General features: G+C 39.1%; 1 protein-coding gene across 1 annotated transcript in view; it reads right to left on the bottom strand.

The window, feature by feature from the left end:
- The window catches only part of WDR48 (WD repeat domain 48), a 46,759-nt gene that overhangs the window by 8,803 nt on the left and 23,001 nt on the right, over positions 1-14,955 (bottom strand). Inside the window, exons 8-14 of the mRNA XM_012665001.1 lie at positions 13,469-13,693; positions 10,824-10,898; positions 8,537-8,639; positions 7,584-7,681; positions 2,646-2,753; positions 2,221-2,317; positions 1,633-1,728 (exon numbers count right to left, since the gene is read on the bottom strand). Of these exons, the coding sequence (XP_012520455.1) occupies positions 1,633-1,728; positions 2,221-2,317; positions 2,646-2,753; positions 7,584-7,681; positions 8,537-8,639; positions 10,824-10,898; positions 13,469-13,693 (802 nt within the window). The remainder of the gene's footprint in view (positions 1-1,632; positions 1,729-2,220; positions 2,318-2,645; positions 2,754-7,583; positions 7,682-8,536; positions 8,640-10,823; positions 10,899-13,468; positions 13,694-14,955) is intronic.

Below are 14,955 nucleotides of genomic sequence, written 5' to 3'. Positions count from 1 at the left end.
AAGTGCCAACTCATTCATGACCATCTCCCTATTGAAACTGGAAGCAAGTCTCACCCTCTAAAGTCCTATAGCACTTGTGGAACCTCTCTCCTAGCACCCAATACTTCTCTCTCTCTCTCTCAGAATACTTTCTGTAAGTAGCTCTCTGCCCTACCAGAATATAAGCCCCTGACGGACAAGGGCCATGCCCATGTATCCTCAGTACCCCCACCTGCAGCTTGCTAAGGGGTCTGAATACTCGTGCTGCTAATCAAACACCATTTGAACAATTCTGGAGTGTCCACTGAGCATGGTGCAGATGCCACAGCCTTAGCTCTGGATGAGGAGGTGGGCGAGCCCTGCCCTGCCTTCTTTCCCATGGCAGTTTGATATAAGGGATGATGTGGGGTTTCTGGTGATTTCTTCCTTGCGGCTCCCCCACCTTTTCCTAGCCTGGATCCAAGGGGTACTGACTTTACCACTGTTTTTGATTACTTAGTCTTTACTGTTTATTTGGGGCTCCGAGGGCATCCTGTCTAACTGGAAATGACCTGCCCACAGCAACATAGCTGTTAATCAATAGAGCCCATACCAGAACCTAGCTTTCTTGACCCTCTGTGGGAAGATTTCCCATTAGTTTCTCTGGCTCACAGTCCATTGTACAATTCTGACAGGGAGCAAAGTGGTCCAGGTGATGTAAAAGAAAAGCCACCATGGATGGGGCCAGTGCCCTCTCTCTGACAGAGACATCAGAAGACTGGTTTTTAAGGAAGCATGTCATCCTCTCATGAGAGATTTAAATTCTACAAATCATTATGGATGAATCTGTCGGCCACAACAAAGTCCCTGGCAGGAGGTACTCGCCATTGTTGCTCACTCCTGGTGGTCAGCAGAGAATCTTCAGTAGAGTAAGCCTCAGTAGGTGGGACTCAATGACTCCTCAACCAGCTGTAGGTTACACGAGATGTGAAATTCTAAGTTCCTTTCTTTCCCCCTTCCTTTAATCAAACTGAGCCAAATGCATACATTCAAAACATGTTCTCCACTGCTGCCCAGAGAAAGTTACTGACACTGCCTGTGGCACACACATCTTTTGAATGTCCTCAATGACATTAATATTTTATACACACTTGTTCATGTATCCTGCCACTTATGAGTTGGGATTTTGGTTTTTTTTTTTTTTTTTTTTTTAAACATTCAGAGTCAAAATCAGGTAGATCATCAAGCTAGGAAATACCAACATTTCAAGCCAACATGAAGTATGACAATGCAATGACAAACCTGGCTTTCTGGTACAGCTAATTAGCTAGCTTTGGAGGTAAATGCAAAAGGTCACAGATACTCGGAGGAATATTTTTGGAATAAGCCTGCTAAAGTGCCTAATTTTAAGGCAAAGGTCATTTGAGTATCTACAGGGTTTATTTTATCTATCTTGAGCAACCTAAGTGAAAGCCACACCACAAGATAGTCGGCTCTCTTGGAATCGCAGTCTCAGTTAAGACTGGATGGATGCTCTTATTTTGCAATGTGGAAGGGAGGACAATAAATTGGGCACACCACAAATATTTATTATGTCACATTTTAGCAAACAGTTTAAGTATCTTTTAGTTCTGAGTAATTCTTAACCAATTATCTGAATCTAAAAATACTAACCATGGTTTACTTCGTTTTCTTCTTCATCCATTGGATTTATGTGTGTTCTTGGCCAATATTCTAAGAGTGCCTGGAGCAAAAGTCCTCCTAAATTCACTGCAAAAAAGTTAATTAAAAACATTAAAAAAAATGGAAAAGAGTTAATTAGCTTTAACCTAAAAATAAAAGAAAAGAAGTAAAAATTTTAAGTTTCTACATATTCTGATGTTAAAATCTTAATCCAATGCCAATGATGTTTACAATCAAAACTTTAGAGATTTTGCCAAGTCTGCTAAAACTTTATCTTAGTATGTTTAAAGCAATGATAATACAGAGTAAACAGATATTCTACTTGATTGTTCAGATACGGTCATTCTTTAAAACAAACAAAAACAAAAATTACGTTCTTTAAAGGGCTATTTCCATATGAAGCCACTAAAACTGTATTTATATACATCAGGTATTTCCACATACCACATTCTTAGAATACTTACCAAGGATATAACTAACAAAATCTAAAGGACTTTTACAAAGATGATAGCAATAAAACAGCACAGATCTACTTCTCTTTCAGAGGGAAGAAGAAAATGGAAGGACACTTAAACTCACATTTGGGATCTGACCCATCAGGGCTGTTGAAACCAGCATCTTTTGCAGAAACCCAAGCAGCAAAACAGTCACTCTCATCCAAAGTAATAGTCAACATCTGTCAAAGGAAAAAGCTGTTGGTGGCATGCCTTTGAATACATCCTCCAAATAAGTCTCTAAACCTTTATTTATTTGTACTATTTAACTGAAGTGCTAAGCTATACATTCAGGGACCAAAATGTGTTTCATGTGATTCAATGCAACTGTTAATACAATTTAGTTTATTGGGATATCAAAGGCATTTAAACTGCATTTTGTAAGTATCAACACAACAATTTTTTTCTTTCATACTTAAAAACAAAGGACTCTGCAACTAATAATAATTATGAGCTATATGGGAAATCTTCAACTATCCCGAATTATACAAATATCAACTGCTAACTTACCCCTGTTTTTAAGTCTACTGAGAACCAATTTGGCACATATACCATTTTAAATCTTTTCTTAATTTCATCTTCAAAATCTACTTTGCCCAGATCTTCAACTTTACATGCCTATACATCAAAAAGAAAATATAATGATCAATATTAAGTGGTTAATTCATTTGATTCTGATTTTGTTATTCAAAAGTTTACACATTTTCACATTTGTCTAAATGAAAAAGTCTAAAATACAGTTCAAAAAGAAAGTTGTCAATTTCTTTTTTAATCTTAAAGTATTTGCCTTTAAATAACTATCTGTTGCTACTAAAATTTTAAATTAAAAAACCCCAAAATATTACTTGGTGGGGGAATTATAATTTAATTTTGTTGATACTGACATACTATCACACTTACCTGGAAGTAATGTCAAATGAAACTCAAAAGTAAGGGGGAAAAAAAAAACCTCCAAAGAACAAATAAGTTACTAAGCGCTTACTTTAAGAGAACTGTGAAGTTATCCTATAGCTGAAGACAACAGCTATAGGCAGTATTTTAATTCCCTTGTGTGTTTGTGTTTATTTATTTATTTTTTTTTGAGACAGAGTCTCACTCTGTCGCCCCGGGTAGAGTGCAGTGGCATCATCATAGCTCACTGCAGCCTCAAACACCTGGGCTCAAGTGATCCTCCTATCTCAGCCTCCTGAGTAGCTGGGACTACAGGCATGCACCACCGCACCCAGCTTATTTTTCTATTTTTAGCAGAGACATGGTCTTGCTTTTGCTCAGACTGGTCTCGAACTCCTGACCTTAAGAGATCTCCGTCCTCAGCCTCCCAGAGCGCTAGTAGGCAGCATTTTAGAAGTTTCTCTTTTTGATTATTATAATCCTTCCTTATTCTTTCTCTCATTCCCTAAGTATGTGTGCTCCCCAAAAGTCACGTCTTGAATTTTCTCTGGTGCCAAGTGGTATTTCCAACTGCAGCTCACATCAATTCTGAACTGTATCACAGAACACTCCCTTCCTCTTTATCCTAACAGAACTTGGCTCTTTCCTAAGGGCCCCACTTTGTCAGGCATCTTTTCAAAGGGAGATTGTGCTTATTCTCCCATATGCCATTGTTCCCCAATGCCACATGGAGACCACTACTCTACCATCTCCATGTAAAAACTCCTATTTCTTTGAGGCTCATGTCATTTAGCTGCTATAAACTTTCCTTCATTGCCATCTAGTTACGTCCATGGTCACTCTCTCTCATTTACTGGAGACTTGAGCCCTGACTCACTGTCTTGCAGTCCACCTCAAGTTCTTGCTTTCATCCTGGACAACATTACTGTCTACATGGATGACATGTATGACTTACCGGCCTCTCAACTCCTTGATAATATTGCCACTGTAAATGCATGGTCTCCAACCTCAACTGGATCACTAATGCTACCTGGGATTTCTTGTTTCCAAAGTCAGCTCTTCATAGCAAGTTTGTCAAATCTCTACTCATACTTTTGAAGTTGCCACCTCCCCACCAACATCAGCACATGACTCTGACTCTCTCTTCTCAAAAAAAGCGAGAAGCATTGACAAAATTCCTGTAACATTTTGCTACCGGTCTTCCTAGTGCAAGGGAAAAGGTGTCCCTTCTGGCTGTGCTCTGGTTCCCCTCAACCCTTGCTTCTTGGGACCTTGTACTATCATGTACCCTCTCATGTCTCTACTGGCTTCCCCCCATAAGCAGTGAAACATGCTCAAATTTCTTCCATTTTAAAAATACCCAAATGCCGAAACAAAACCAAACAAAAAACAAAACACTCCCTTAAGCCCTCTCTTACCCCTAAATCTTCTCCAGCTACACCTCGGCAAAGTCAAATTTCTTCAAAGATTATCTCCACTCAAATTCTCCATTTCTTCATTTCCCAATCACAACTCAACCCACTCCATTTGGATTTTGCCCTTAGGACTTTATTGTTTAAATCCATATGCATGTTACAGTCATATCTTAAATGAACTCTCAGCAGGCCGATACCATTAACAACAAGCTCCTTTCTCAAACACTCAATTAGTTCTTGAGCTGTTGTGGGTTCTTGGTTTTCTTACCCAATTTTATCATATACCTTTGTGGCTTCTTCTTTTCCCAACATCCCTGAAAGAATGATGACCCAGTTTCTTTTCTTCTTAGTCTATGTCCCTTGGAGACTCTGACATTTCTCATGACATCAACTGTAATTCATATGCTGATGACTGCTGAACCTTTTTCTCCAGCCCAGTTCTTTAATCTGTGCATTAGACTGTACAGCTGTATGCCTACCAGACACCTCTACCCAGATATCCCATATAAACTCAAATTTGTCATCTTTCTCAGCATGTCCCTTTCTCCTAATATCCCATTTTTCATTTTATATTCCCTCTATCACTTCCATTCACCAAACTATCCAATCCAGAAACCTGGGACTGATCCTTGTTTCTTCCTGTCTGTCATACTCCTTTCATTAAAGTATCAACCTTATTCCTAGGCCTAAATATTTTTCTAATCATTAAATTTCTCCTTCTCCCTTGTTCCCATTCTAGTCTAGACAAATATTATCTTTCACCTGTATTAGTGCAACAGTCTCCTAACTATTATGTACCAGACACTGTGCTAAATACTTCTCAACATCACCAAGAAACAGGTACCACCAACATTTTAGGAATGAAGAAACAGGTTTAAAGAAGTTCAGCATGTGCCCTAGACCACTCAGCCAATAGATGGCAGAGTCAAGATTAGAATGCAGCTCTGTCCAACCCATAAGCCTATGTTCCTAAACATTACTGACTTCCCAACAGTTTAATTTTGTGCCTATTACACTGATCATTTGATCTGAAAACTTCAAGGTCTAGTATCTGGATATAGGAAGTTGTTAGGTGCACAGAAATGCCAATCGTGGTGTATACTAGACACCTAAGTAAAACTATTATACCTCCCATTCAGATAGCAGGACTCTACTCAGGCTTCAGCTAACTAGGTCAAGACACGGACAACAGATCCATACACAGAAAATCAATAGGTCAACTCTCAAAGAATAGCTGGCCTGGTCAGATTCTCTTGGGTATTCTGGAGACAATCAGGTGCTGGGCAGCATGAAATGAATGAAGTCCAGCCACAGGACAGAGCTAGGGCTACATTAGTGGTATCAAAGTAAAGAATAAAGAATTTCTGCTGATGAGTTCCTTAGGGCTGCTCTGGATCCTTCTAGTGCCCATGGGGCCCCTCTCTGAAATACACGTGAGTTTCCAGCCCCCTAAAAGGCATCTTTCTATCATAGAGAAAAACTAATCAGACTTTTGGAGTCTGTTGCAATTATACCTTCTACTCAAATAACTAAAAGTGTTTTGTTCTGAAACCATGCTCACCAAGCAACTGTTTCATAATGGATTTCCCATATAGCTACCCCCCCCCACCAGGAGGGAAAATGCTGATCAGGCCAAGATTTCTATTGAGAGACAATCCCTTTTTCCCAGCAAGAAACTTGCTTATCTTATTGTTTCAATCATGAAGTTAACATAAGCCAGTCTCTCTTTCTTATAACCAGGATCTTAACCAAAACACCAGCTCTTTTCAATTCTTCCTTTATAATATACACATCTGTCTCTTCCTTTAGATCCCGAAATCACTATGCTTAAGACAACTGTCTTCCAACTTCTGGTTTCCCGATATATATACTATTACTACTCTACACATATGATTTTCCTGCTCAAAATTATCTAAGATTCTTCTGGGAGTACCAAAGAAAGGCCAACTCTGGGGCCTACAATTTAAGACTCTTTGGGAAATGACCTACATATGTCACCTTTTCATCCTTTCACCCCTGCCACTCCCTTATATTACTCTGGTCTTCAAATAAACAAAACTGCTCACCTTGCCCTAAGTAAGAATATACCATCCCTCGTCTTTGCCTTTGCCATTCACTTCCTCTTTCTGAAATGCCCTTCCTCATTACCATCTTCTGGAAACTTTTAAGCCCTTTTTCAAATAATTTCTCCACCATGAAGCTTCCTGACTTCTCCAGTTGTAAGTAACTGCCCCTGTACATGAGCTATCCTGTGATCTGTTTATTCTTTATAAGGTTTTCACATTTCACAAGAGGCACTCTTGTCCCTCCTACCAGAAGGGATCATGGCACAGATTTTTTCCATCATTTATGACCCTTAAACACAGGTAGTTCCTTACACACAATATTCATTCAATCCAGGAAATATTTGTTGGAAAAATGAACAAATACATTATCATCACGAAGGGGGATGGACACTGGTGAGAAAAAGCAGACTAACTTTTCAATCTGCCTACAAATTCTTCAATGCTATTTAGAATGTGGTTAAATAGCAGAAGGCAACTGTCCCAGAAGGAGTCATCATAATATGACCCAGAGTTGTAACTTATGCTCAAAGTGAAAGTTATAAATCCCAGGAAACAGCCAAACTTATTTTGTGCACTCCAGTGGGTCTTAACCTTGGGTGATTTTGTACCATTCTTTTCCTTCCTCCCTCTAAACATTTGGCAATGTCTGGAGATATTTTTGAGTCTCACAATTAAGGGGAGGGGGGTACCATCATCTAGTGGGTAGAGGATAGGAATGCTGCTAAACATCCTACAATGCACAGAACAGCTCCCCTACTACCCCCGCAAAATGTCAATAGAGTCCAGGATGAGAAACACTGATGTATTCATTTTAAGGCAAGACACTATATAATACTGTTTGCTATGTACTAACCAGAGAAAATGATTCCATTCAAACAGTTTAGGTGCTTAAAGATAAACTATGGTCTTATCTAATATTTGCATAAAAAAGTATCCACCCCCCAAAAAGGTATTACTGTAATTAAATCTTAATTTATATATTATCCTGATTATCATATATATAAAATATATATATGAAAAATAAAGGGGGTGCATGATCCAACAACCTACATATTTAATCCAAAAAAGATACTCACCTTCAATACATCCCAATATGCCACATTATTATTGGTATCTTTGGTTAATATATGTCTCTTATCATTAAGAATGTGGCACTGAATAATGCTAGCACCCCCTAACAGGAAAAAAAAGCACAATTAGCAAATCCTTCTACATTAAAGTTCACAGTGTGCCAATAACGGTTATCTCAAATGTAACAGGAACATAAACCATACCAGCCACCAGAAAGGAGAAGGTGAACCAGAAGACTATATAATTATATCTAAGGCAATTTAAGGCTATTCAACTATTTATGTTCATTATAAACATTCAAAGAAAACCTGATTTTAATAACAGATGATAGATTAAAGGGCTCTTGACTTCAAGGAGCTCCTACTGGAAAATTGTGGAGAATCAACAGTTTTACCCACAGGGAAAAATTCAAATGATAACAGGAAATCTCTCAATTAGTTCCATCCTGCATTAATTTTTGCTTCCCATCATCCATCTCTTTTATGCCTCCTGAATGGATATTCTGTTTTAAAGGTCACAGCATGGATATCTATGGACTACAGACGAATGTGCCACAAAAAATTCTAATTCCAAGCTCTGAAAAACACACTTTGGATTTTTTTGTTTTTGTTTTTGTTTTGCCACAACCAGCTGCAAATTTGAGGACTATATCTGTCCTTTTCTGCCTTGTGCCAAAAGACAACATTAAATCCTATATATTTTACGGTGGCTGTTGGTTTTACCATGGCTCTTCTGGATGTTGAGCAAAAAAATTAACTCAAGAAAGCTCACTTTTTAAAGTCTAAATAGCACTTTTAAAAATAGCATTTTCTTGTCTTAAACATAACCCAATATATTATTAGTCCTATGTTTACAACAGATTTACACTTAAAGGTCATTGCCTTTATTTTTGTCAATCTTTTAGTAACTATAATTAATTTCAATAAAAGGTACAATACCTTCCAATTTTCTTACTCACCTTTAATAACCTGGTCAGGCTGTGTACAAAGGGGTGTTATAGGATTCGTACAGTCATTGTCATAATCTCCAGAGGCTCTGAAATTATGAATTCCCTTCAATGTCTAAAGGAACAAAATTTGTTACTGAATCATTTTATGTTCTATAAGTTTTGCCAGTTTGTTTAAAGTGGCAAGAAAAATAAAGTCAAAGAAAAAGAAAATCTCAACAACTGCTAGATCAACCAAAAAATATTTAGTCATAGTACAATTATTTCCCATCATTTAAAAAAAAAACTATTAAGAAGGAAATGTTGTCCCTTGGGAAAGAAAACTAGGTACAAAAGCAGGAATACTCTTCCATGTAAAATTATGTTGATTACCAAGTTGGCACAATGAAATTTAGACAAGATACATAACATTCTTTTATAAGTACACAGAAAGAGCATTTGACCTAAATATAAACAGGAATAAATGCAAGCACTTTTTCTTTTGTTATCTACAAACAGTCTGGTAGCAAGAAAGCTTAAATCTTCTTTAATTAAGATTCAAGAATTATTAGGTCATTAAATATGAAACGTCCTATTTTGAATCAAAAGTTCAGTTTATTGTATCTCAAACAAGAAGCAGTGCAATTAATCAAAGTATGAGCCTAAACTATTGACAAGGTTTTGCCATCTTAACGGTAGCTTGCTTATGCCAGCAGTAAAGAAGCCTGGAGCACGAGTGGCAATGAAATCATGAAAGGCATTTTCCACAGCTTGCTGAGAATTGAGTATTTTTCCTTGCAAGAAGTGGTCCAAAGCCTGGAAGAAGTAGTAGTTAGTTGGTGCAAGGTCTGGTGAATATGGTGGATGACAGAGAGTTTCCAAGTCTAGCTTCTGTAGTTTGAGCAGTGTTGTTTTTTGTGACATGTGGTCTTGCAAAAGAATTGGCCTGTCTCTACTGACCAATCTCAGCTGCTTAATCACAAGTATCCTCATCATTTCATCCAATTGGTTGCAATAGACATCCGCTATAATTGCTTGACCAGGTTTCATGAAGCTGTAGTGGATAATACCAGTGCTGGACCACCAAACAGACACCATTAGCTTTTTTTGATGAACAATTGGTTTTGGACTGTGTTTCAGCACTTCATCTTTACCCAATCACTGTGCTGAACATCTGCAATTGTCAAAAAGAATCCATTTTTCATCACATGTAAAATATGGCATAGAAATGGTTCACCTTTATGTCATGACAGCAAAGAAAGGCAACCTTCAAGATGATTTCTCTTCTGATGCTCCTTTAATTCATGCAGTATCCATCTATCCAGCTTCTTTACCTTGCTGATTTGTTTCAAATGGTCCAATATTGTTGGGATAGTAATGTCAAACCTTGCTAATTCACACATAGATTGACACGGATTCGCTTCCTCTACAGCTTTCAGCTCATCACTATCACCTTGGTCTCAGGTCGCCCACTTGGCTCATTTTCAAGATTAAAATCACCAGAATGGAATTTCAACCACTGACATACTGTGCGTTCATTAGCCACATCCTTCCGAAATGCTTTGCTGATATTTCGATCTGTCTGCGCTACATTGGTTCTGTGATGGAACCCATATTAAAAAATAACACGACTTTTTGACTTATCCATGGTTTCACAAAAATTGCTCTAAAAAAAAATCTGAAAGATAATCACAAGCCAAAACGTGCGTTTGAAAGAATGAGGATGTACCTTCACAATTAAATAAATAAATAAACGAATAAAACAAGTGTCAAAATGAAATGTCAGAGATATCAACTCTCAAACTTAGCACTTAAGGAAATCGGACATTTCATACTTAACATCTTAACAACAGTGCTTTGGATGACTTCTATGTATCCTCTATTTCTGTCGCTGCTCTTCATGTTATAAAGAAAAAGGAAATGAATTAGAAAACACAATTTTCTGCTTTCTGTCATGTTTAGAAACATTAGAGTCCTGATGAGTTACCCTGCCTTGTTGGTACTTGGGCTGCCTATTTTCAGATGCAGCCTCATGAGGTCAGAAGCTATACTTGCTGGTTTTACCTGGCAACAGTGCCTATTCTAGGCACATCAAATGCGTATCTTGGTGCCTAACAAAGAAGTCAGAAGCTTCATTCTGACTATTGTCTTAATTTTAGTATGATCTTCAGCATCACACCTGCGTTCGTAGGTTTTTGCCACTGCCCCAAATCATGCTAGATCAGTGTCACATTGAGCATCTGTTATTAGAGTCTAGCAGGTATGTGATAACGAACTCCATGTTTATAAGCTTTTGCCAGGTATTCAGTGGCTCACTTACCCATTTATTTACTGTAGACTTAGTTGTTGCAATCCAGATTGCAGGGGAGGGATCAGCAGATCTATCAAGCTCCATCTGGAAACAAAGCACAAAATACTGCTTTGTGGAATGTCAACTCTTCTGAACTGCCAGGACTAGCTATAAATTATTAAATATCAACTCCTTCATCCACAATTATGTGTTGACTATACCTGGGCATGTGTGAAAAATTAGGGATATATAGAAAAATGAGGGAGTCTCTTTGCTAAAGGAATTCAGTTTCCTAAAAAAGTATAATAGGGGTGATTTCTCCCCCAAAACAGTTTTAAGTGGAGCTAATTTCAGGGACCTAAATGGATACAGTCTAAAGGATGAAGACTTTCCATTAATTTTTTGTTTTTGCTACACTCGTTTTTATGTTCTTTGTGAATAACAAGGAAATACATTTCTTTTTTCTTTGAAAATGCTTCTGCTAAAAAACATTCTAACAAGATAGCAAAAGTAAAAAGTATCCCTCTACCTAAGGACAGGATATGTGGGAACAGTTTACTATATGTTCTTCTGTATTTTTAAAATGCTGCATATATAAAAATATATATTTATATGCACGTATATACTACACAAATGGAATCATTCTACATTAATCCAATATTCTTCCTGTACCAGAAACTGCAGTTTACAGTGATGGGGCCAGAGCTGGACTCTCAGCCAGCAGCAATCTTCCTCAGTTCAAAATGATGTTCCTTATAACACATGGTTATATTTGCACCAAGTTCTTTTAGTCTTTTCTTCATGGTCAAGAGATCCTGGCAGCTGCAGGATTCATAATGCAGTGTTTCTCCTCCATGCTTGTCTCTCCCCATCAGCCTGCTGCCTGCATACATGCTGTATATATATGATTACTAATGCTGCCTGAACGTCTCTCTAAAGGATTACTGGTTTGGTCCACTAGGGTATGCTATCTATTTTATTTTTTATTTATTTATTGATTGATTGATTGAGACAGAGTCTCACTCTGTTGCCCTGAGTACAGTGCCATGGCATCAGCCTAGCTCACTGCAACCTCAAACTCCTGGGCTCAAGCAATCCTCCTGCCTCAGTCTCCCGAGTAGCTGGGACTACAGGTGTGTGCCACGATGCTCGGTTAATTTTTCTATTTTTCGTAGAGATGGGGTCTCACTCTTGCTCAGGCCGGTCTTGAGCTCTTGACCTCAAGTAATCCTCCCGCCTTGGCCTCCCAAAGTGCTGGGATTATAGGCTTGAGCCATAGCGCCCAGCCTATGCTATCTGCTTTAAAGAATCGTATTTGGACAGTTTTTTCTGAGCTCCTAGGCCACAGGGATCCTTTTAATTGTCTCATTTCAGCTCTGTTCCCTTTTCAGCCCTTCTTCCACTGTATACAGTGGTCTAAGGTTTCAGATATCACTTAGTTTTGTAGATAATGAGTATTTATAATTCTGTTTCTCGCTTCTCTTGTTTTCAGATGATTTCTGATTTCAGTGGTGCCGTCTTTATGCCTCCATTTAAAATTTTAAAACTTCCTCACAGTTGTTTTAATGTGCAATTCTGTGATGACCAGTGAGGTTGGACATCTTGCCGTATGCTGACTATCCATTTTTTAGTCTAGGCTTCACACCGGGGTGGGGAACCTGTGGCCTCAAGGAAACGTGTGGCCTTCCTGGTCCTTAAGTGCGGCCTTTTGACTGAATCCTAATTTTACACAACGAATCCTTTTATTAAAAGGGGTGCAGCAGGGAAAGATGAAGCTTTTCTGGCCTCCTTTCCTGCTTAAAAAAGAACAATCCTGAAATCAGGAGGCCACAGGTTCCCCATCCTTTTCTCCTTCAGGAGTGCTCTTCCACATCCTTGCTCCTGAGACCACAGACACATCTCCCACACCCCACTCTGCTATGCTGACTGCTCAAAGTTAATTGTAACTCCTCATATTCCTCCTCCTAAGGACAGGCAGGAAAGCCAGGCAAGCTTAGGAGCACATGTGAGACAATTTCACCACAGGGAAAGATGTACATCACTGACATACCTAAGAAGTCACAATTTCTTCTGCCCATGACTTATAAAACTGTCAAAGGAAAAAAAAAAAAAAAGGAAAACACAATCTCTCCCAGCACTGACCCTGAGTATCTAACACTGATACTTTTCCACCAGACAGGTGCCCACCATTCCTTATCCTATCAAGTTCTACCTATTATGAAATATCTTTTTTACAACCCCACAGTTCATTCTTGTTTTAATATATATTTTGCTTTATTTGGCTAACATATATAACAACCTTAATTATAAAACTAAAACATATGACATGGCCGGGCACGGTGGCTCACGCCTGTAATCCTAGCACTCTGAGAGGCCGAGGTGGGCAGATTGTTCAAGCTCAGGAGTTCGAGACCAGCCTGAGCAAGAGCAAGACCCCGTCTCTACCAAAAATAGAAAGAAATTAATTGGATAGCTAAAAATATATAGAAAAAAAAATTAGCTGGGCATGGTGGCACATGCCTGTAGTCCCAGTGACTTGGGAGGCTCAGGCAGTAGGATTGCTTGAGCCCAGGAGTCTGAGCTAGGCTGACGCCACGGCACTCACTCTAGCCCAGGCAACAAAGTGAGACCTTGTCTCAAAATAAATAAATAAATAAATAAAACATATGACATACCTTGAGAACTGGTGCTTTTTCTTCACAAATTAGCACCCGAATGTCAGGGTTTCTTAGGTCTGTACAATAAATCTTCCTGTCTCTTCCTCCAGAATAAACGTGTGTGAAGGCATCATTGACTTGCAGGGCCCAAACACCTTCGTCATGGACTCGGTATGTTGCTATACATCTCTGCTGGCCGAGGGACCAAAGGCGAATTGTCCCATCAGAACTGCCAGAAAGACACTGAAAACAAAGATGGGTTGGGTTAGAAACCTGCCAAAAAGTTTCTGCTTTCCTGTGCTTTGTGCTTGGCTTCTCCCCTGATTGTATACTGCCGAACATACACCTTCTAACAACTTGTGTTTCTGCCTCTGATAAAGGCTTCTGACAAGCATGCATCCCAGGCTGAAAGGAGCAAAGTCAATAGTGCATGCTTAAGTAGAGGGAACTTCTGAGCAAAACTAACTTTGTTCTCTCTACTTGGCCACCTGTTGATTATCAGTTAATCCCGCAGGCAAGTCCTATTCAGACTGTCTACTAAGGGAGATGGAGTTTGAAAGCGGTTGAAACTAACACAGCACTCTACTAGTCCTGTGGTTCTCAAAGTGCGGTCCCAGCAGTATCAGCTTCCTCTAGGAATTTGTTAAAAATGTAAATTCTTTGGTCTCATCCAGAGCTAATGAGGGGTCCATTAGCTCTGGTGGGGCCCAGCAATCCGTGCTTTAACAGGCTCTCCAGGTGATTCTGATGTACACTAAGTTTGTACACAAGCATTACACTAGGCCTTTCGGAGCCCTGGATTGCACATCTGTCTCATCCCCTCTCTCATGGCTCTGGACTTCTGATGGCGTGCCAGCCTTGGATTCTACTGACAGGAGTCAGAAGCCAAGAGCTAGTCTCAGGTTTACCATTCACTCTCTGTAACCTTGGACACCTCCCATATGAACCTCAAGTGAGTTAACATTTGCAATTCTGACAATTTCTGAAGGCTCAGGAAAGGCAACTACATAGAAATTGCTGGCACACAGATTAGGGCTGAGCACACTGTGAGTCTGACAGAAACAGGCTGAATTAGCCACCCCTCATCCACACTCAGTATGTCAATGTGGTAACTTGCAGGAGAAAACAAAAGCTTCATTTCCTTGGGAAAAAGAATGGCTCTGAGGAGAAAGCAACTGCTGGTGCTGGAGTGTAACATTAAGTAAGCAAAGAGCTTCAAAGAATGAAAGATAGTTGTGGACTTCAAGATTCAGAAGATACCCAAATATATGAGGCCTTCAGGAATAAGGCTTTACTGGCCTGCTCTGTGACTTTAAAGGACCTTTGGAACTCTAGGCATGTTTAATGAAGGGAACACATACTATGAGATCCCCCGCAAGCTGCCAGAATCATCAGTGGTTTAATCACCTATACCAATTAGTTCACAAGGGAACCAAGAGACTAGTAAATAAAGAAATTCTCAGAGGTAAGGTTTCAAGCAGACCTTCAAAATGTGTATGGGAGAA

Source organism: Propithecus coquereli, unplaced genomic scaffold (genome assembly GCF_000956105.1).
Source record: "Propithecus coquereli isolate 6110/MARCELLA unplaced genomic scaffold, Pcoq_1.0 Scaffold1, whole genome shotgun sequence".
In the NCBI taxonomy this organism is placed as follows: Eukaryota; Metazoa; Chordata; class Mammalia; order Primates; family Indriidae; genus Propithecus; species Propithecus coquereli.
Note: the sequence above shows the minus strand (reverse complement) of the source record. Positions and strands in the feature narration are given on the sequence as shown.